Below are 22,740 nucleotides of genomic sequence, written 5' to 3' on the forward strand. Positions count from 1 at the left end.
CTTAAGCACTTCATTTTCTTTCATCAATTCATTAACATGTGATTTTTCATGCTCATATGAAGTACTTTGTTTGCATTTAAATGATGCAATTCTATCATGCAACATTTTATTATCTAACTCTAGTCCTTTAATCTTTTCATTTAATGAATCATTGCATTTTTGTAAAGCATCCTTTTCATTTTTCAAGACATCTACATATGATTCTAGATGCTCATGTGAAGTGCTATGTTTCTCATTTGATAATGCAACTCTATCATGCAATGTTTTATTCTCTAATTCTAGGCATGTAATCTTTGCACATATAGATTCATTTTCATTTTTGAGCTCTACAATTTTCTTTTTAAGACATGCATTCTTTTTACCAATTTTTATCCAATTATTATGCAATTCTTTAAAAGCATCATATAATTCATCATAAGTAAAAAGATCATTTACCTCATCAAGTTCATCATCCGATTCATCTCCAATTGCCATGAGAGCTAGATTTGTCATTTCTTAATGCTCTTCATCATCACTTGTTTCCTCATCGCTATCATCCCATGTGGCTACCGTTGCTTTCTTCTTGAGCTTGTTGAGAAGAGGACATTCCGTTCTTATATGGCCAAGCTTCTTGCACTCATAACATTTGATTAATTCCTTCTTCTCCTTTCGGTTCTTGAGGTCTTTAAATTTTCTTCGCTCACCGGATTTCTTAAAAAGTTTTCTGAACCTCCTAGCCAGCATATCCATCTCCTCCTCATCCAGCTCGCTTTCCTCATCACTCTTCTGTTTCGAGGCTTTGAGAGCAATGGTTTTCTTCTTCTCCTCATTGCCTCTTTCGGCTGCCAAGTCTTCCTCATAAGAAATAAGAGAACTAATTAAATCATCAATAGGTAAGATATTTAAATCCTTGGCTTCCTCAATGGCAGTCCTTTTTGGTCTCCATTCCTTAGGTAGCGACCTAATAATTTTCTTAACCTTCTCGCTATTTGAAAAAGTCTTTCCTAGGGCTCCTAGAGTATTTACTATGTCCGTAAATCTAGTATACATAGAATACACACTCTCATTTTGTTCCATTTGGAACAATTCATATTGCCGAGTGTACCTGCTAATTTTAGACTCTTTCACTTGATTTGTGCCTTCATAAACAACTTCAAGTTTGTGCCAAATTTCATTAGCACTCTCACAACTAGATACTCTATGAAATTCTTTCTTATCTAGTGCACAAAACAAGGCATTCATAGCTTTGGAATTTAGAGTAGCTTTTCTCTTTTCCAATTCATTCCATTCCCGTGAAGGTTTTGGAATAACTTCCCCGACTTCGTTTTTAGTCAAAGGCATAAATGGACCATCACAAACAATTTTCCAAATTTCATAATCTAAAGCTTGTAAATAAATTCTCATCCTAGTTTTCCAATATGGGTAGTCATTACCATCAAAGAATGGTGGTCTAATTGTGGAATGTCCTTCCCTAAAGATTGAGTCATTATGGGTTGCCATGGATCTTTAACTCTAGAAGGTTAAGTCTACACAAGAGCACTTCGCTCTGATACCAAATGAAATACTAACTAGGCAACCCAAGAGGGGGGGTGAATTGGGATTTTAAAATTTAAGCTAAGCAAACCACACAACAATTTAATCTATTTCCTTAATCAAATTGAAAACACACTACTAGAAAAATGGGCTTTACTGACACTTCGTTACTGACACTTTGCAAAAAGTGTCAGTACTTATGTACATATGCACCATTTTCCGCTTTTGACAAATAGGAATCAGAGATTAATGATACTAGGGTGTCAGTAAACTAAACATCAAAAATCACTAACACTAAAGTATCAATGATAAAAAAAATTCATAAAAATTTTGTTTTAGCTCCAACTCGAACCTGAGAGCTCTAAGATTTAAAGCTTTAATGTTTGGAGCACAGACCATCAAATCTCGATGAGTCAAAGTCATAATAATATTTAAATTATTAAAAAATGAAAATATAAATAACAACAACATAAAACACACTTGTTCTCCCCATCTAGACTATATCGACTGTCTCTATCTTGCTTTCATCGTTCACTTTCGCTTTCGTTTTTCTCTTTTCGATCTCTTCTGTTTTGCACTATCCATTTACAAATTAAATTCAATAAATTTAGATAGATAATGAAAACCTAAAACTCTGTTTCGTTTTTCCATTTTCCCTAAATTAAAACACAAACCAAAACCCTAATCGCTTGTTATCGAAGGGGTTTTTCTCCAACTTAACCATCCAGTGCCTAGACTAGGCAAGCAAGTAAAAGCCATCGACAAGGGGTGAAGTGGCACCATCGGTTCGGTATTCAGGTAATCTCATTCTCCTTGACAAGTTAAGTCCAGAGAAAGAACTGTAGAGGAGGTTATCAGCTGGTAATGGCAGAATATTTTATTTTGTTGTGCAATTTAATTATTGGGTTTGTTTTAATTTGGCTTATGAATAATATTTTTGAATTTTTATTTTTGGGTTGTTTCAGATATTCAGAAATTGAACAGTCGTGCAACCTTGGTGGGTTTTGTTTTCCAAATCTTTTTTTTTCTTTTATTTATTCGTAACTTGAAATTTTTGTTCTTATTTTTCTATATCTTCACTCACATGCAGTCCAAAAATACAGGCATTTTAAGTGGTGCATTACTTAAACTCAAAACACTTGCTGCTACGACTCTGTTTTTTCTGCCACATTTGAGGTCAGTTTCAAACTTTTGTGCATGTGATTTACTGTCATTGTTATTTAAAACTAAGAATGTGCATTTTTTTTAGTTTATGAAATAAATTGTTAGCTCCGTTTCTTAACTTTGAGCAATAAGTTAGTTGATTTTGAATGTACTAAAATATAAAATTTGATTTTAGCTTTTGGCTTTGTGATTAGGAGATGATTGTTTGGGTGTTATATTGGCTGAATGACTGTGTATTTAGTGGTTACAAACTATTTACATCTTTGTTTCATGTAAAGAGAGGCAAATTTTGTTATATAATCCTACTTGTTTATTTATTCTGTTTTAGTTGGACGATTTGTAATAGAGACAATGACTATGATATGAATTAATTAAGTTCGTGGTTGTGAGTATTTTGAGATTGTATAAAGTTGATGATTTGTGTTTGATTCAATAAAGAAATGCTTGTTTTAAAGTAGTCCTGCATGTTGTATTTGAAGTTAAAAAATGATTTATAGAATCTTAAAAAATGGCTTGCAAAGTGGTATGAAGACATTATTTATTTGAACTCTTAACTTTTGTTAGTTACTTGACTTATGAATTAGTTCGACTACTTAAAAAGCCATTAGCACCCATCTTACCTATTAATCTCCTATTTAAGTTTCAAAACTTATTTTGTTTCAATTTCAAGATTTTGTCTAAATTATTATTATAATTAATGATTTATAGGGCTATTAATAATTTTCCAGAATTATAAGTTTATTATTACAACTATAATCATAATAACATTGAACTTTAAATTAATCATGCAATTTAATTAAACTTAAACTGACATTACATATGTGAACAGGTAAAATATTTGAAATGGACAGAAGTTGGATAACTTGTGATAGATTGTCTGTAGAGTATCGTTCTGGAGTTGCTAATTTCTTAGATTTTGCCATTTTGAATGCTGAAAATCGAATGTCAATTAGATGTCCTTGCACCTTTTGTTGTAATATGGAGTTTCGTACTCCTCAACAGGTGAAGGATCATTTATTTGAAAAAGGTTTTCTCCCAAGATATATTGTTTGGACTTGGCATGGTGAGACTGACTATAAATCTACATTTACAAACTGTGAAGACCATTCACATAGTCAAAGATTTAGATGTCATGATTACAGTAATATAATTGACATGGTCGAAGATGATTACGAGCATTGTGATAGAGATCCTAGTTCTTTTAAGGATATGCTTGAAGATGCTGAAAAGCCTTTGTACCCGGGTGCAAAACATTCAAAGTTATCTAGTTTAATGAGACTTTACAATGTGAAAGGGAACTATGGGTGGTCCGATAAAGGGTTTTCTGCTTTGTTAGAAGTCCTTGCTGATATTTTGCCAAATAATACTCTACCTATGTCAATGTACGAGGTTAAGAAAACAATGAAAGTGCTAGGCTCAGAGTATGAAAAAATACATGCATGTCCAAATGACTGCATTTTGTATAGGAATGAATTTGCTGATCTTGCTGAATTCCCAAATTGTGGAGCATCTAGGTATATATATAAAAAAAAAGATAGCTCAACAAAATTTAGGAAAGGGGTTCCTAAAAAGGTATTATGGTATTTTCCACCTATTCCTAGGTTGAAAAGATTGTTTCAATCACCACAAACAGCTCAAAATTTAACATGGCATGCTAATAAAAGAATTAGAGATGGAAAACTTTGCCACCCAGCAGACTCACCAGCCTGGCAACTAATTGACAATAAGTGGCCAAAATTTGCACAAGAACCTAGAAATCTCCGTTTAGCTCTCTCAATTGATGGGGTTAACCCACATAGTACACTTAGCACTACTTATAGTTGTTGGCCTGTTATATTAATAACATATAATCTTCCTCCATGGTTGTGTATGAAGAGAAAGTTTTTGATGTTGTCACTTTTGATATCTGGCCCTAAACAACCTGGAAATGATCTAGATGTATACCTAGCACCTTTGATTGAGGACTTAAAAACTCTATGGGATGTAGGTATTGATATTTATAATTCTTATAGAAAAGAAACCTTTAATTTACGGGCTGTCTTGATGTGGACAATTAGTGACTTTCCAGCATACGGAAACCTCTCTGGTTGTACTGTTAAGGGCTATTATGCTTGCCCAATTTGTGGGATAGACACGTGTGCATGTTGGCTACCACATAGTAGGAAAATGTCATAGATGGGCCATTGCCGCTTTCTACCACTCGGTCACCTATTTCGGAAACTGAAAAAGGTTTTTAATGGGAAACAAGAGTGGAATGAGCCTCCTAAAACTTTGTCTGGTGAGGAAATCTTTAATATGGTGGAAGATATAGATATTAAGTTCGGGAAAAAGAAGGCCAAAAAGCGGAAACATGATGGCGGTGGTGGCGGTGATGGTGATGAGAACATAACTGAAAAATTGTACAAAAAAAAGTCAATCTTTTTTTAGTTAGATTATTGGAAGCATTATTAGTTCGCCATCAATTAGATGTGATGCACATTGAAAAAAATGTGTGCGAAAACATATATGGCACATTACTTCATCAACCAGGCAAAACAAAAGATGGGATTAATGCTAGAAAAGATCTTGAGTCTTTAAAGATCAAGGGAAAACTAGTTCCTGGTGAAACAAACAAAAAAAATAAAGTCCTACCTCCAGCTCCTTATACTTTGAGTAAAAAAGAAAAAAAATAGTTTTGTGAAACCTTACTGAGTGTGAAAGTCCCTGATGGGTATTCTTCCAATGTCCAAAACCTTGTTTCAATAGATGATTGTCGACTTCAAGGCCTTAAGTCTCATGACTGTCATACTTTGATTCAACAATTTCTACCACTAGCCATTCGAAACTGTTTGCCTATAAATGTGAGAACGGCCATAATTAGGATGTGCTTCTTTTTTAATACATTGTGCTGTAAAGTGGTAGATCCTAATACTCTTAACCAATTGCAAGAGGAACTTGTAATCACTTTATGCTTACTGCAGCAGTACTTCCTACCTAGCTTTTTTGACATAATGATCCATTTAACAGTCCACTTAGTTGAACAAGTTAGGTTATGTGGGCCTGTCTATCTTCGATGGATGTATCCTTTTGAGAGACAAATAAAAACTGTCAAGGATTATGTTCGTAATCGCTACCGCCCTGAGGGTTGTATTGTAGAAAGTTATATTGCAGAAGAAGCACTTGCATTTTGTGCTGAGTACCTCTCAAATTGTGATGTTATTGGGCTGCCTACTGGTTGTCCAACTGATTTATCTATCGAAAAGCCTTTGGGAGGTGCAAACATAAAGGTGGTTGATGATTCTTGAAATATAAGTGTGCAACCCAAGAGGGGGGGTGAATTGGAATTTTAAAAATTATCCTAGGCAAACCACACAACAATTCAATCTAATGTCTTAATCAATTCGAAAACAATAAATTCAAATAAACACAATATTAAAAGATTAAGGGAAGAGAAAACGAACACAAGGATTTTTACGTGGTTCGGCTATCCCCGCCTGCGTCCACGCCTCCAAGCTCACCTGCTTGAGGATTTCACTATCCAAGCCTTTCCAAGGCTTCAACGATTACAATTGACTTCGAGGTGTCAATAAACCTTTACAACAAGAGATTATCTCTCCAATCTCTTCACTCTAAGTGTTTCTCACACTTGTACTCTCACAATTTTGATGAGAAATGAAAAATACAACAATCAAACTCTCTTTAAGAGTGGATATACAAATTGAAGAACAAAGATGATTTAAAGAATGATGATTCACGAAGTTGAAGCTCAATATAAGTTGTGTGCACTTGTTCTTGCTTGCTTGGATTGCCAAAAATGAATTGGTTTTGAGTTTATATAGTTTAAACTCAAAAACTAGCCGTTATGCACTCAAAAACTAGCCGTTATGCACATTCTGGTCGTAACCGGCTTGCCGTTTATGGACATCCGGTTAGCCGCTTTCGTTCTGGTGCTTACTGCCCCGAATCCGGCCTGCCGTTTATCAGTATCCGGTAAGCCGCTTGCTACAGTAACTGCTACAGTGAAACATTTCCCAAAATTTATAGTTTGACCCCAAAACTTTATAAAACTATATTATGGCCCAAAATGTTATGAAAATTTACAAATAAGTCCAATTCCAGAATTTTTAAGTAATGCTTTGTTAATCCCAAAACTTTCTGAAATTATGATATAGCCAAAAATGTTATGAAACTTTTCAAATAAGTCCTTTACCAAAATTTCAAGCAATACTTATTTATTTCAAAGTTTTCAAAATTCTTTCAATGAAACCATAAACTTTGAAAAACAACCAATTTCATAAAATCATTTTTCCATTAAATATGAAACATTTATAATGTGAACATAATGATTTATTTAAAAAGAATAAAAACAATCAATTTCATAAAATCATTTTTCCATTAAATATAAAACATTTATAATGTGAAAATAATGATTTATTTAAAAAGAATAAAAACAATCAATTTCATAAAATCATTTTTCCATTAAATATAAAACATTTATAATATGAAAATAATGATTTATTTAAAAAGAATAATTAAATAGTTTGAGCTTTAAAATATTAATCATTCTTAATCTTGTTTGTTATCATCAAAATCAATATTATGGAAACATATATGTTAACAATTCTTTGTTGGCACAAGCACACCGGTGTGTTCTAATGAACACCCCTGAAATCCAAATATATATCGAGTAAGTTGTTAATTTTTCAAAAAAATATTACTATTGTATTATTAGATTAATATACTAGTTTTTAAATCTTAATATGTTTCACTGTAGGGAGCATATGCATTATTTGGCATCAAGAAACCCCTATAAGGCAAAAACAAATCTGTGATTGCAAAATGAACACATACGAACATTTTCTGGTTGGTTACAAGCAAAGGTTAGAATTACTTAACTAAATACAATATAGGATATAAACTTAACAAGATTTTTCTACATGTTACTAATTACTGTACTTGTTAAATTAATTTATAGGTGGCATATGATAAAGCAAATAATGTGCCGATTGACGAAATAGTGTACTGGTTAGCAAACAAACCACGCTCAAGCGTGGTGACCTTCTCTGGCTACGAGATAAATGGCTTCAATTTTACAACGAGGGACCGGGACTGTAATCGTGTGACCCAAAATAGTGGTGTTAGGGTTGTTGCTAACACTCTACAGATTCCAAGCTCAAAAGATAAAAGTCCTCATTTTGGAGACATGACGTTTTATGGAGTCATTGATGAGATTTGGCAGCTTGATTATCTAATGGTTAAAAAAACACTTTTCAAGTGTGATTGGGTAGGTGATAGAGGGGTTTGCACTGACAATTTAGGTTTCACTGTAGTTGATTTAAATCGGATTGGCTATAAATCTGATTGCTTTATTCTGGCTTGTCATGCAAAGCAAGTATTTTATGTAAAGGACTAGCTAGATAATAATAAATCAATAGTTTGTTCAGTGACCGACAAAGCTTATAAGTTAAATGGGGAAAGATGTAAAGACGTGGATGTATTTTCTCCATTATCTAACAAACTTCTAGTATGTGAGTTGGATGAGAAAGATGATGAAGGAATTTATGACAGAAAAGATTGTGATGCTATTCCAATAGATATTGATTTAGAAAATCAGTGAATGCATTATTGTAGTTAGTTTCCAGCACCAATTTTCACAGTTTTCCAGTAAGTGATTTATTTATTTCATTATATGCTATTGCTCTTGTATTAACTTATTAATCTAAATGATATACTTATTTATTTTAATCATTTTTAGGATTGTAGGAGATGGCTGACGATGTTGAGTTCACTTTTCCGGAGCTCGACGGAAGACCAAGGAGAAGAAAACAAACAAAAAAAAAAGGTTTGCAAAAACAAGAAGTTAGTCATGAAGCTGCAATTGAGTACAATTCTTATGGTGTTCCAGTTGGAAAGGGAAGAAATGATCTTAGGAGTTACATTGGAGTCATTGTATGTGAAACAATTTCAATTTTACTTGATGATTGGAGGCGTGTGCCACTGGAGATAAAGGAAACTTTGTGGGTTCATTTTCAGGTTTTGTTTTCTTGTTTCATAGTATGTTTAAAGATTTTATATAACTTCCAGATTTTTTTAAAGTTGTTTCTAATCCATGTTATTGGTTGACAGAAAAAATTCAAATTGAGCTTGAAATGCAAAAGCCAAGTATTAAAGTGGATGGGGGTTGCATCAAGAAACTTTCGATGTGAACTGGCAACTGAATTCGTTCTACCTAACAAAGACGGTCGAAAGTCACTAAGGTTGCCTCCTATTGAATATCCAAGCATTAAAAAAGAAGATTGGAAACTTTTTGTTGACAAAGTTTTGTCTGAACAATTTCAGGTGTGTTGTTTGTTAATATTACCTGATTTAATTGTTGGTAGTTACTAATAATCAGTGGTAACTTTTTGTTCTTCATATAAACTATTTGTGCAGGAAAAAAGTAAGAAGGCAAAAGACAAAAGAGCAAAGAATGTCTATAACCATCGCTTGGGTAGTACTTGAACTTGTTTTTTACCCCCAAACAATGATGTATTTGAACTATTTTAATTTAACTGATGTATTTGAAATGTGTATTATGTGAATTGCATTACAAGATTTGGTATGTTTAATAGATTTTGGGTTTATTTTAATTGTAAAATAAACATGAATAATGTGACTAAAAAAAATAAAACACAACTGGTATAGCACCGTTAATACTGACACTAATTATTTAAATGACGATAAGAATTTTTGATGTTACTGAGTCAGTGGATTCCTGATACAGTAGTCACATAAATCAGTGACATGTAAATAGTATCATTAAATGCTAACGCGATTGAGTCACTATCCTTGTGACTCTCTAGTGACACAAAATACTGACATAGAAATAGTATCAACTAGGGATGGCAAAATAACCCGGACCCGGCCCGGACCCGGATAAACCCGGATAATCCGGGCCGGGTTGAACCCGTACCGGAGTGTAAAAAAATCCGGATCCGGAATGAATTTTAATAACCCGGATTAATCCGGGTCCGGGTCCGGGTTTGAGGTAACCCGTGAATCCGAAACCCGGACCCGGATTCATTTTTTTTATATTATTTTTATTAGTTAATATAAATAGAAACATAAAAAAAACCCTAAAAAATCGCGTTTCATTTTTTTCTATCTTTCATTCTTTCTAGTTTCTATCACAAATCGCGATTACATAAGAAAAACCCTAGCTGTGCCGCGGCTGCCGCCTCCCGCTGTCCTGCAGGCAAGTCAAACAACCATCGCCTGGGTTCGCCACCGTCGCAAGGTTGGGTTCGCCGTCGTCGCAAGGTTGGGTTCGCGGCGTTCGCCACTATCAAAAGCTTGGGTTCCCCACCATCGCAACTCGCAACTTGTTTGGTTCACCACCGTCACATGCTTGCAGCACTGCAGTTCCTCTATTCATCATCATCAGCAATCTTTTTTGAGCCGTGACAGGCTGACAGCACGGCAGTTCCTCTGTTCGTTTGATTCACTCACGTGAATTAATTTCAAGACTCATATCATCATGTTTTTTTTTCTTTGCAATGATGCTGTCAAATGAAATGATCTGATAAAGCCTTGAGAAATGCCATGGGATTGGAGATGGTAGTTGTGGATTGACCACTTAACTGACTTTTTTTTTCCTTTTTCCTCAAATTTGAAGCTTCGTAGCTAACCCACCGAAGAGAGAAAAATGGATGATTCTGTGAAACGCACCAAACCCATGCCATAATATTCACCATTTGAATTGCTTTCTGGAGTTGGTTTTTGGCAAACATTGCACGTGATCTAGCATTCTTTAATTATATTTTAGGATTGCAATTTTTTGAGTTATTGATCCGGGTTCAAAACCCGGAATCCGGGAACCCGGATTTTCTGGGTTGAACCCGGCCCGGACCCGCATGAGAAAAAACCGGGTTTTAATCCGGGTCCGGGAACAAGAAAATGGTGTCCGGGTCCGGAACCGGAAAGGCTAAACCCGGACCCGGACCCGGATTTTGCCATCCCTAGTATCAACTGATACTAACATCATAGTGTCACTATGGTGGTGATACTATAGTGACACAAAATACTGACGCAAAAATCACTGACACCAAAGATTAGTGTCAGTGTGTTCTGGCTTGAGCATTACTGACACAATTAACAAGTGTCAGCAAAAGTAATTACTGACACTAAATTGGTGTCAGTAAAGCCCATTTTTCTAGTAGTGACAATAAATTCAATCATGCACAATATTAAAAGAGTAAGGGAAGAGAAAACAAACACAATGATTTTTACGTGGTTCGGCAATCCCCGCCTACGTCCACGCCTCCAAGCTCACCGGGCTTGAGGATTTCACTAAGCTAGCCTCCCAAGGCTTCAAACGCTTACAATTGACTTCCAAGGTGTCAATGGACCTTTACAACAAGAGATTATCCCCAATCTCTTAACCCAAGTGTATCCCAACACTTACAATCTTTTAACTTGATTTTACAAAAAAAGATTATAAATGAATCTCTCTCACACAATGTGTTTGATCACAAGTGAAAGCTCAATGTGTGAATAAATGAGATGAATAAAAGAATTTAAAGCTCAATGAAAGTTGTATTCTCAATATGTTGCTCAATGATGATCGTTGGAATTCTACTTGTTTGAATTGGATTGAGTTTATTTATAGTTGGAGTTGAAAACTAGCCGTTATTGACTTTCTGCACACTGTCGGATCGCCGCTAACTAGATGTCGGATTGCCGTTTGACTGGTCAATATGACCATTGGGGCTGATTTTTAAATTGTCAGATTGCCGTTATCTAGATGTCGGATCGCCGTTTAGGTCCAGAGGCTAATCTTCAGTTCTATTAAATATCGGCGAGCCGTTTATCAAAATTGTCGGATCGTCGTTTAGGTCCAGAGGCTAATCTTTAATTCTGTTAGATGTCGGCGAGCCGTTATTAAGCTGTCGGATCACCATTTTCTACAGTAACTGCTACAGTGACATATTTTTCAAAATTATAGTTTGACCCCAAAACTTTATAAAACCATATTACGGCCCAAAACGTTATGAAACTTTGCAAATAGGTCCAATTTCAGAATTTCTATGTAATGCTTTGTTAATCCCAAAACTTTCTGAAATTATGATGTAGTCCAAAATGCTATGACACTTTTCAAATAAGTTCTTCTCTAAAATTTCAAGCAATACTTGTTGATTTCAAAGTTTTCAAAATTCTTTCAATTAAACCATAAACTTGAAAGAACAAATAATTTCATAAAATCATTTTTCCATTAAATATAAAACCTTTAAAATGTGAAAATAATGATTTATTTAAAAAGAAATTTGAGCTTAAAAGATTAATTATTCTTAATCTTGTTTGTTATCATCAAAATTAACATTATGGAAACATATATGTTAACAAAATTCATTCCCAAAATCTTCAATATCAACAGTCTTTGCCTCAAACAAAGAAAAGAGTAGGTCATACTAATCTTATCATCTTGATTTCCAATTTTTTTTCTTCTTTTACAGACATTTGTGTGCATTTTCTTTTGAAGTTCTTTTTTTTTTTTTTAGTTAGGAGCTTTCACTCTACCCCTTAAGGTGGTACATAGGCTCAAATTACTCAAGGATAGCTTCACTCTTAAGGGTTATAGGTAGCTATTTCTGACTATGGTGCCTGTGTATACTACACTGTATTTTGGAGATAAGAATCAAAACAAACAGTCATTTACTCAATCTAAAATTCTCAACTCAGGCTGCTGTTGTGCAAATTTTATTGAACTCGCAAGCGCACGAATCTATTGTAGAATAGACTAATGGTGACGAGTGTCGATCTCACGAGGAGGTGGATTTTAATTGTGTAGAATTAATTTTGTAAATGGATGATTGGATTTGTGGTGGAAATGATTTGGAATATGCTAAAACGTAAATTAAAATGGCGAGAATAAATTGAAGAGAATTCTATTGAAATGACGTACTTGGGTATCTGAATCCGTATCAACATGCATCATGGGTTAAATAATCGTTATTAATGCCAATTAAATCATGAGGGGGGAATCCACACCTCATGAACCACACTCTAATCAATATGGTGCTAAGGGCTTATAATGCCAAATAATAATAATCTTGTACTAGGGAGCCGGTGAAACCAAGGCGGTACTAGACAAGATTAGTATTATTTGTCGACGAGAAGTCAAAACATCCACAAAAATTAAAGGGGAAGAGAAAGTAAATTTACTAAATAAAGCCCATGACACATATTGAGACTTCACCTTCAACCCAAGCTTGAAAGAAAATTAGCCACTTATAATTGAATTAGGGGCAAAATGGGAATTTATTAAAATACGTAGAAAATACAAGATGGAGAAGGAATTACATAAAATGGATCCCAAAAATGGATTCAGAGATGTCAAATTAGGGGGGAAAGGCCCCCTTTTTATAGATACATGGAGTAAATCATGGCCATCGGATTAAAAACAGTTTGGACGCTTAGGATTACGCCACGTCATCAGTCAACAGTACGCGGTTTGACCACGTGGATGAACAGTAACACAGTTTGACCTGGGTTGAACAGTGACGCGGTTTGGTTGAAAATAATCCTGTGTGATGCATGTACCGTACACGAGATTTTTCGTCCACTGATATGCTGTCACGTCACCATCAACAGTACATAAGAATTTTAGCCCAACAGGATCGTGACACCTCATCAGTCAATACCACATCATCGGTCAATGCCACATCATCGATCCGTCTATGTGAACAGTGTCATGAACAGGAACGTAGATAGTACCGTACACGTGAATAGTACCGTACATGTGAATAGTGCCATTTTTCCTTTTATGCTCCTCCTAAGGTTTTCGACCGTCCTGAGTTCAAAATTGATGTCTGTTTTGCCGTCTGATCTCTCGTTTATTGTGAAATGACTATGATACTCCTAAAATACATAAAATACTTAATTAAAATAAAACACACGGAATTAAATCAAAAGAAGGTTAAATACATAAAAGTAAGGGTGTTAGTAAAACTTATAGTGTAAAATGACGATTTTCTCCTTTATAAATATACATTTTCTAACACTCAACACACCCCCCAACCAGCTTATTGCTGGTCCCTAGCAAATAAAGCGAAAATGAAATTCAAATCCAAAATGATTTTTTTTTAATAGAAACACTCGTGTTTATTCAATCAGATTAATGATAGCAATCAAATAAAAATATAAGCATTATCTCCAGTCTAAAGAAACATCACACCCACATCAACCATTCACATGAATCAGCCCAGTAGACTTTGTTATAGCTACTTTCAAGAATGACATGTCAAACCCCAAACTCTCACTGGAAGTAGTGATACTCTCACAAAGAAATTAAACTCAATAAAAATAGTCACTCCAATGAATGGTAATTGAGAGAAAATAATAAAGAAGTGATATCACATGCTCTCACCAGGATGAAAGAAATATGCCCTCAGCTTAGAAATAATACGATCTCAAGTCAAACAAAAATGCTAGTCAACCCATTTTATTTATCTCTTTTTCTTTTATTATTATGCACTACTACATCTTTTTAGCCCATATAACTAGCTTCTACTTCAAACTATAGTTTCCTAAAATCAAGAAGGAATTTTATTAGGACGTAACGTAAGCTAGGGATATGGCTAACACAGAAGGAAAATAAGGAAAACAAAGTGTATGTTTGAGAAAAATGCAGAGATTTTTTTTTGTTTTTTGTTTTTTTTGAAGTTGCAAGGTGTATTTCACCTATTGTTGTTATTTTTATTCTTTTGAAACAACAACTTTTTTTTTTTTTTTTGCTTTTATTTGGCATAACTTCACTGAACAAAATAATTATTTACATTTTCTCAAACATAAATAGGTGATGGAACTTATAAGACATCGGGTAATACTTCAAATCGTAGTGGGTCAAGATGATAAGTTGACAAAGAAAAGGTTTTTTTTTTTTAAAGGCTCAAAAGGGGTAACTATGGATATTTAATAAAAAGGATGGCTAGAAAGGCTCAAACGGATCAAAGATGGCATTTCCATCGTCTTTTAGGGCTCTAAATAATTATCCATATCTACTAGTTAGATGAGCCTCCCAATGTAGCAACACACATTTTTTTCTTTTTTTCTTTTTTTAATTTTACAATTTTTTTAAGGGTTAACTCAAAAGAAATCTAGAGGTCGTAGATAAAATAATAAACTGCTAAGCTGTATAAACAATGGGCAAAAGGGTTACTCTCCAAGAAAAATGATAGGCTCAAAAACTCAATTGGCACTTATTTATGACATGTTCATTCCTTCAAGCAACTCATATTTGTCTCTGACATCAACATGTAAAGTAGCAAACATAGCGTAATATCACTTAAGACCAAAGATAACACAAATACTAAAATTTGAAATTAATCATGTCATCCAATGTTAAAACAAATAACACAATTTTTTTTAAACAACATTCTACCCCCCAACCTATTCTAAACATGAAAGGAAAATATGCATGCAGAAATGTGAAAATAATGTAGAAAAATTAATTAGAAAAAAAAATTTTTTTAACTAAGAAGATTCGTTTCTAGAGGCACTACACTCCATATTCAGCCATCTTCAACTCAAATATTTGAATATATTTATAAAGGAGAAATTAAAAAGAAGAAGAAAAATGAACATCAAAACTTAATAAAGAAAAAGAAAATGTCTAAATTTTTTTTTTAATTTTTTTTTCAAACGATGAAGATGCGTTTCTAGAGTAACTACACTCCATATTCAGCCATCTTCAACACAAAAAGTTAGCAACAGTTAGTTTCTACAACAAAAAATCAGTAAAAACTTAACCAAGATTTCACAATTGTCTACTATTCCCTCCCCCCAAGCAGAACGAAACATTGTCCTGAATGTTTGAAATGAAAGAAGTAGAGTTTAGAAGACATCACCTGGGTGGTGTAACACAGAAGAAAATATTTACAAGCGGAGAGTTAAATCTAATTTGTACTTCTTACTGCGGCTACTGTTACCGTTATTATTTGGACGCTCCAACACAAAGGTCCAGGGGTCTGGCTCCGGTCTATAAGCTTGTAACAGATCAAGTAGCTCATTAGCAGTGTGAGCACAAATAAAAAGCTTTTTGGCATTGAAAGGAACGAAATAGTTTTTTATTGCATGGTTAAGAAATGCGATAAAGCCATCATAAAAATTATTGACATTTAACAAACCGATGGGTTTCTGGTGAATGTACAGATGGGCCCAAGATGCTAGTGTGATAAGTGCCTCTAGTGTTGCAAGATCTCATAGAAGGAAAATAAAAGCATCAGCATGATTAAGCATTTCAGTTATTCTTTCTTGCATACCTGAGATGGCTAACTCTTCTCCAATTGATGAGTCAGACGAACTGCCCAATGGTTTTAAGACTCTTGGGATGATGCCTAACACTTGACTTCCTCTGACAAAAGCTGCTTCAAAGACCATTTTTGATAACCCTCGGTTACCTCCTCCATACACCAAGTGTAATTTTCTCGCTGCTATGCTTCAACCAAGGTCTATGGCTGCCTCAACGAACTCTTTATGTTTGCCATATGTAAATCCAGAAAGCACACAAATGTTCTTGAATTGTCTATTAGGAATAGCTGCCATTGTGATACTTCTCAAAAACAATTTGTGAGTGCTTGACAAAAAAGAAATCACATTTAAGAATCTTGGTGACAGTGGATCACAGTTGTGTATGAGGTAACATGTCAGTGTCAAATAACGCGTAAAACACGTGGCTTGCTAGTCAAAAAGGAAACAGTAAAAAGGAAAAAGCAAACAGTAATAAGGAAAAAGCAAATAGTAATAAAATTATTAAAGACAATAATACACACAATAAAACAATAGTGAAATAAAATAACAGTAAAGTGAAAGGATATTTACAGGTAGTTGCGACTGTGGCTCACATCTTCCTCTGGTTTTACGTCCAGAAACGGCTTGAACGCCCTCTATGGGTCGAGGATAGGCTTCCTATCCAGTTTTCTTATAAACTGGCAAACAGGGTCGTTTATAGTCAGATTCCCGAGACTATATCGTGCATGCCCTTTCTGGAATAATGACCATAATTGGAGAATCGCTCCTTGCACATATCCACTGGGATGCGTTTCAAGAGACAAAATGATATCATCCAATGACTCCTTATTCAAGCCATCCCTAATGAATTGAATCTTATCTTCCCTGTTATCAGACACCATTCCTAAAGAACATGGGTTTTTATTGCAACTCATTCTGGCACACTTATGACAAGCAACAGAAATTCTTCAAGCTCGTCGTTTTCTTGCATAATTTCCTTTACCACAACCAGGCATGTATGCAATAAATTTTGGAGGTAACTCACCTGCCGATCGTACTTTAGCCTCGATTAACCAACGGATGTCAGCAGGTATGTTATTCCTCATAAGTAATCGCATGCGTTCGGAGGGCATTCTGAGGAAGTGAAGGGAATCGCTTGTGAAGCTTCGCTAGAGTCTCGTTTCTGTCCATACTTTCGCCTCAGAATATCAGTTATTATGGGAAACTGAAGTAACCGACTTGATTGTCACGGAGTACCGTTATCCGCCACTTCACCGGGGTAACAAACTAAAGCACACAAACAGAAAAATAAATTAAAACACACAAAGAAAATTAAAATCGTCCTCTTATTGAATTTACCTCAAGCTCCAACTGGATGTCGTAAACACTTCTCTCAATGTCTCTGAGTTGGCTTTCTAAACCCTCAACATAGGCTATTAACTCTGGTGGCTGTAGAGCCCAAATGCGATGTGTTTTACAAAATTGAATCTGCCTTTTGAGATGAGTTTTGACACGTTGAAGTGGTTTAAGAATGCTCAGGTGGAACGGTCTAAGTAAGGTAATCATGATTAAAAATGATAAGAGAAAACTTAATAGTTAAACAAACACACTTATGCAAAAATAATTTCAATTAGCAAAAGTTAAATATAAAGAAAGAAAGAAAGAAAAATCAAATCACCGAAAAGAAAAAAAAATCAATTCAAATTTGGTGGGTCACTCAAATTTATTTCGATGTCTTCTCCATGTGGTTGGTATTCTAGATATGGCTTTAATCTTTGACCATTTACTTTAAACATGACACCATTCTTTGGGTCCTTAATTTCAATTGCCCCATGTGGAAAAACAGTATGAACAATAAATGGGCCAGACCAACGAGAGCGTAACTTACCTGGGAATAGGTGCAAGTGAGAATTGAATAAAAGCACTTTCTGACCTGGAGTGAACGATTTTCTCATAATTTGCTTATCATGGAAGACTTTCATTCGTTGCTTGTAAATCTTGGCATTTTCGTATGCATCATTGCGAATTTCTTTAAGTTCTGCCAGCTGTAATCTTCTTTCTGAGTTGGCTTGCTGCATGTCAAAATTGAATTTCTTGATGGCCCAATATGCACGATGCTCGAGTTCTACAGGTAGGTGGCAAACTTTTCCATACACTAGCCTGTAGGGTGACATCCCAATCGGGGTCTTGAAAGCCGTTCTATATGCCCATAATGCATCATCAAGTCTTAATGACCAATCTTTCCTGTCTGGCCTCACCGTTTTTTCTAATATGTGCTTTATTTCTCGATTGGATATCTCAACTTGGCCACTGGTTTGCGGATGATATGGGGTTGCCACTTTGTGTGTGATTGAATACTTTGTCAAAGAGCTTTGAATGCTTTGTTACAAAAGTGGGCACCACCATCACTGATTATCGCTCGAGGGAATCCAAAGCGTGAAACAATGTTGCTTTTCAAAAATGCTATCACCACCTTGTGATCATTGGTCCTACATGGAATTGCTTCTACCCATTTCGATACGTAGTCAACAGAAACCAATATATATTGATGGCCAAATGACAGGGGAAATGGTCCCATGAAGTCGATACCCCATACATCAAAAATCTCAACCACTAAAATTGGATTTAGTGGCATCATATTCCTCCGCGTAATGCTCCCCATTCATTGACACCTATCACATGAAGAACAGAACGTGTAAGCGTCTCGAAATATAGTTGGCCAATAGAAACCACATTGTAAAACTTTAGTTGTTGTTTTCTTAGCACTGAAATGGCCTCCACAAGCTTGTTCATGGCAAAATGAAAGAATATTCTGAATTTCATTTTCTGGGACACATCGTCTAACAATTTGATCAGCACAATACTTGAACAAATACGGGTCATCCCAAAAGAAATTCTTTATCTCTGCAAAGAATTTAGCCTTGTCTTGCTTGGTCCAATGCTCTGGAAGTTTACCTGTAACAAGATAATTAACTATATCAGCATACCAAGGCAATACTTCCGCACTCATTAATTGTTCATCTGGAAATGACTCTTTCAATATTAATGGCTCTGTAATTGTGTCAAAATGGAGACGAGAGAGGTGATCCGCCACAACATTTTCTGTCCCTTTCTTATCTTTAAATTCCAAGTCAAATTCCTACAAAAGTAACTCCCAACGAATTAGTCTAGCTTTTGAATCTTTCTTTGTGAGAAGATATTTAAGAGCAGCATGATCTGTGAACACAATTATTTTACAACCAATGAGATAAGATCGAAATTTTTCCAATGCAAACACTACTGCTAGCATTTCTTTTTCAGTAGTTGAATAGTTCAACTGTGCATCATTTAATGTCATACTAGCATAATAAATAACATGGGGAATTCGATCAACTCTTTGTCCTAATACTGCTCCTACTGCATAATCAGATGCATCACACATGAGTTCAAATGGTAAGCTCTAGTTAGGGGCCTGAATGATTGGTGATGATGTCAACAACTGCTTTAATTTTTCAAAAGCCACAAGACATGAATCATTAAAGATAAAAGGTACATCCTTAGCAAGTAAATTGCATAAGGGTTTAGAAACTTTGCTAAAATCTTTAATGAAACGTCTATAAAAACCAGCATGCCCAAGGAAAGATTTTACTTCTCTGACTGGTTTGGGTGGAGGAAGATTAGAAATGAGATCCACCTTGGCTTTGTCAACCTCAATACCTTTGCTCGAAATGATGTGACCGAGAACAATACCTTGTTTTACCATAAAATGGCATTTCTCCCAATTTAAGACCAAGTTCTTTTCGATACATCTCTGCAGAACTAGTGTTAGATGATGTAAACATTGATCAAACAAGTCACCAAAGACAGAAAAATCATCTATAAAGACTTCAAGGAATCGTTCCACCATATCAGAAAAAATGCTCAACATGCATCGTTGAAATGTAGCAGGTGCATTACATAATCCAAATGGCATTCTCCTATATGCAAATGTGCCAAAAGGGCAAGTGAAAGTAGTTTTCTCTTGATCTTTTGGTGCTATAGGAATCTGATTATATCCTGAGTAGCCATCTAGAAAGCAATAAAATTCATGGCCTGCTAATCTATCAAGCATTTGATCAATAAATGGTAAAGGAAAATGTTCTTTACGTGTGACAGAATTCAACTTCCTATAATCAATGCATACACGCCATCCTGTAGTCACTCTAATGGGTATCAATTCATTATCGGCATTGGTAACTACAGTGACTCCTGACTTTTTGGGGACAACTTGCACAGGACTGACCCATGAACTATCAGAAATGGGGTAAATGATACCTGCGTCTAATAGCTTAAGGACTTCTGTTCTAACAACTTCTTTCATATTAGGATTTAACCGACGTTACATTTCCCTAGTAGATTTAGCATTTTCATCATGGTGAATGTAATGCATGCAGTCTACTGGGTTTATACCTTTAATGTCTGCTATGGTCCATCCTAATGCTCCTTTGTGCTCTTTTAAAACATCCAACAACTTACCTTTTTGTTCGTCATTCAGGGATGATGAGATGATTACCGGCAGAGTACTTTCTTCTCCCAAAAATGCATATTCCAAAGTGTTGGGCAATGGTTTGAGCTCGAGTTTCGGTGGTGATTCTGATGATGGGATGAGTTTCTTCTCTGATGGTGCTAGTTGTTCAACTCTTGACTTCCATTTATTAGTGTCCATAGATGGTGCTGAGTCAAGCAAAGCGTTGACCTCATCGACCGATCTGTCAATATCAAAATCCAAACCAAAGTGAGTTAAACATGTTTGTAAAGGATCATCACTAAGGTTTGAAAGAAAAGTGTTATCAACTATTGTTTCAATTAAATCCACATCAACAATTCCATCATCTGCATTGTGAGGTTGTTTGGCAATGTTGAAGATGTTCAGCTCCATAGTCATGTTACCGAAGGACAACTGCATATTTCCAGTCCTGCATTGAATGTGAGCATCCGCAGTTGCCAAGAAAGGTCGGCCTAGAATAATGGGGATTTGCTTCCTTGAATCCTGTATTGGTTGAGTGTCAATTACAATGAAATCAACAGGAAAATAAAACTTGTCTACCTGGATAAGCACGTCCTCCACAATACCAGGAGGTATTTTCGGGGACCGATCTGCAAGCTGTAACACCAATGAAGTTGGGTGTAATTCTCCCAGTCCAAGTTTCACAAATACTGAATAAGGCAACAAATTTACACTAGCTCCTAAATCCAACAAAGCATTCTCAATTGTGTGGTTCCCTATACTACATGAGATAGTGGGGGAGCCTGGGTCTTTGCATTTTAAAGGAATTTTATGTTGGAGTATAGAACTAACGTTTTCTGTTAAAAATGCCTTCTTTTGAACATGCATATTTCTCTTTTTAGTACAAAGGTCTTTAAGAAACTTGGCATAAGATGGAACTTGCTTTATAGCATCAAGCAAAGGGATGTTAACACTTACCTGTTTGAAGATTTCGAGAATCTCACCTGTGGATTTTCCCTTCTTTCCTTTAGCTAACCTTTGAGGAAATGGAGCTTTAGGAACATATTCTCGTGGGTTGGATTCTTCTTTCTCTTCGGATGGTGAGTCCTCAACATTCACAGGTACAATTTGATTTTCTTTTGTTACCGGCATCTCCACTTTGTTGTCGACTTCTTTTCCTTTTCGTAAGGTCATGACTGCTTTGACTTCTCCATGCTGTTGTGGTGAACTGGTACTTGCTTCATGCACTCCTTTAGGATTAGGCACTGGTTGGCTTGGAAATTTACCTTTCTCAACTGTCATTGCCAAGGTCTGAACTGAAGAAGCAAGTTGTCCCACCATCTTCTCGAGGCTTGAAACTGATTGAGCTTGTGAGTTGAAGCCTGCTCTCAACTCATTTCGTAGTCCATCAATGGTGCGGTTCTGTTGCTCAATCGTGGAGTGAGTAAGATTCTTGAGATTCTGGAATGAATCCTCCCATGGTCTGGGTTGAGAGAAATTCTGGTTCTGATTGTATGATCTAAATGGTGGCTGAGAGGCTTGAGGAATTTAAGAAATTTGTTGCATTAGGGGAGCTGGAGCTGCTGGTCCATTCTGTTGGAGTCCTTGAGACCATGAAAAATTGGAGTGGTCTCTCCATCCAGGGTTATATGTGTTGGAGTATGGGTTGTAATTCGATGGTTTTCTCATTACACCTATGGCATTGGCTTGATCTGAGTATGAGTCATGGTCATGTGGCTCTGTTGATTTAGCAGTCGATAACGATGCTATTTGTCGAGCGAGACCTTCAATTATCGCTTTGACTTCTTTAATTTCTGAACTTGACTCGCCAATGTGAACCTCATTTACTCCCTTAATTCTTCTAGTATTCCTGAGTGATCGACTCCGTTGTTGGGAATTATCCGCTTGTCGCTGGAAGAATTCCCAAATCTCTGATGCACTTTTTGACATTAGCTCTCCTCCACTTGTTGTCATTAGCCATTCTTGCACATTCAGCAATAATCCCTCCAAAAAGTATTGGCATTGGTACCATTTCTCGTACCCATGATGTGGACACTTCAAGAGTAGCCCATTGAATCGCTCCCATGTTTCGAAAAACTGCTCGTCATCTCTCTGGGTAAACTCTGAGATTTCCCTGCGAATAGCATTGGTTTTATGCACTGGGAAATATTTATTCAAAAATTTCGTTACCATTTGTTCCCATGATGAAATGCTGTTAGCAGGTAAAGTATTTAACCATGAACGAGCTCTATCTTTTAAAGAAAATGGGAATAGTCTAAGTTTAACATCATCGTCTGAAAAATTTTCATATTTAAAAGTTTGACAAATGGCATGAAAATCATTCAGATGATTAT

The 22,740-nt window shown here is 35.5% G+C and overlaps 1 protein-coding gene and 1 non-coding gene across 2 annotated transcripts; both read left to right on the forward strand.

Annotated features, from left to right (window-relative positions):
- Positions 1 to 3,519: 3,519 nt before the first annotated feature.
- LOC127900658 (uncharacterized) lies at positions 3,520 to 4,851 on the forward strand. The gene is made up of 2 exons (XM_052435842.1): positions 3,520 to 4,190; positions 4,278 to 4,851. The coding sequence occupies exons 1-2, from the start codon at positions 3,520 to 3,522 to the stop codon at positions 4,849 to 4,851; spliced, it is 1,245 nt and encodes a 414-aa protein (XP_052291802.1).
- A 17,573-nt stretch (positions 4,852 to 22,424) lies between these two features.
- Positions 22,425 to 22,528, forward strand: LOC127901603 (small nucleolar RNA R71). The gene has a single exon (XR_008053847.1). It is a non-coding gene; the product is annotated as a small nucleolar RNA R71 (small nucleolar RNA).
- Positions 22,529 to 22,740: the final 212 nt, after the last annotated feature.

Source organism: Citrus sinensis, chromosome 3 (genome assembly GCF_022201045.2).
Source record: "Citrus sinensis cultivar Valencia sweet orange chromosome 3, DVS_A1.0, whole genome shotgun sequence".
NCBI lineage: Eukaryota > Viridiplantae > Streptophyta > Magnoliopsida > Sapindales > Rutaceae > Citrus > Citrus sinensis.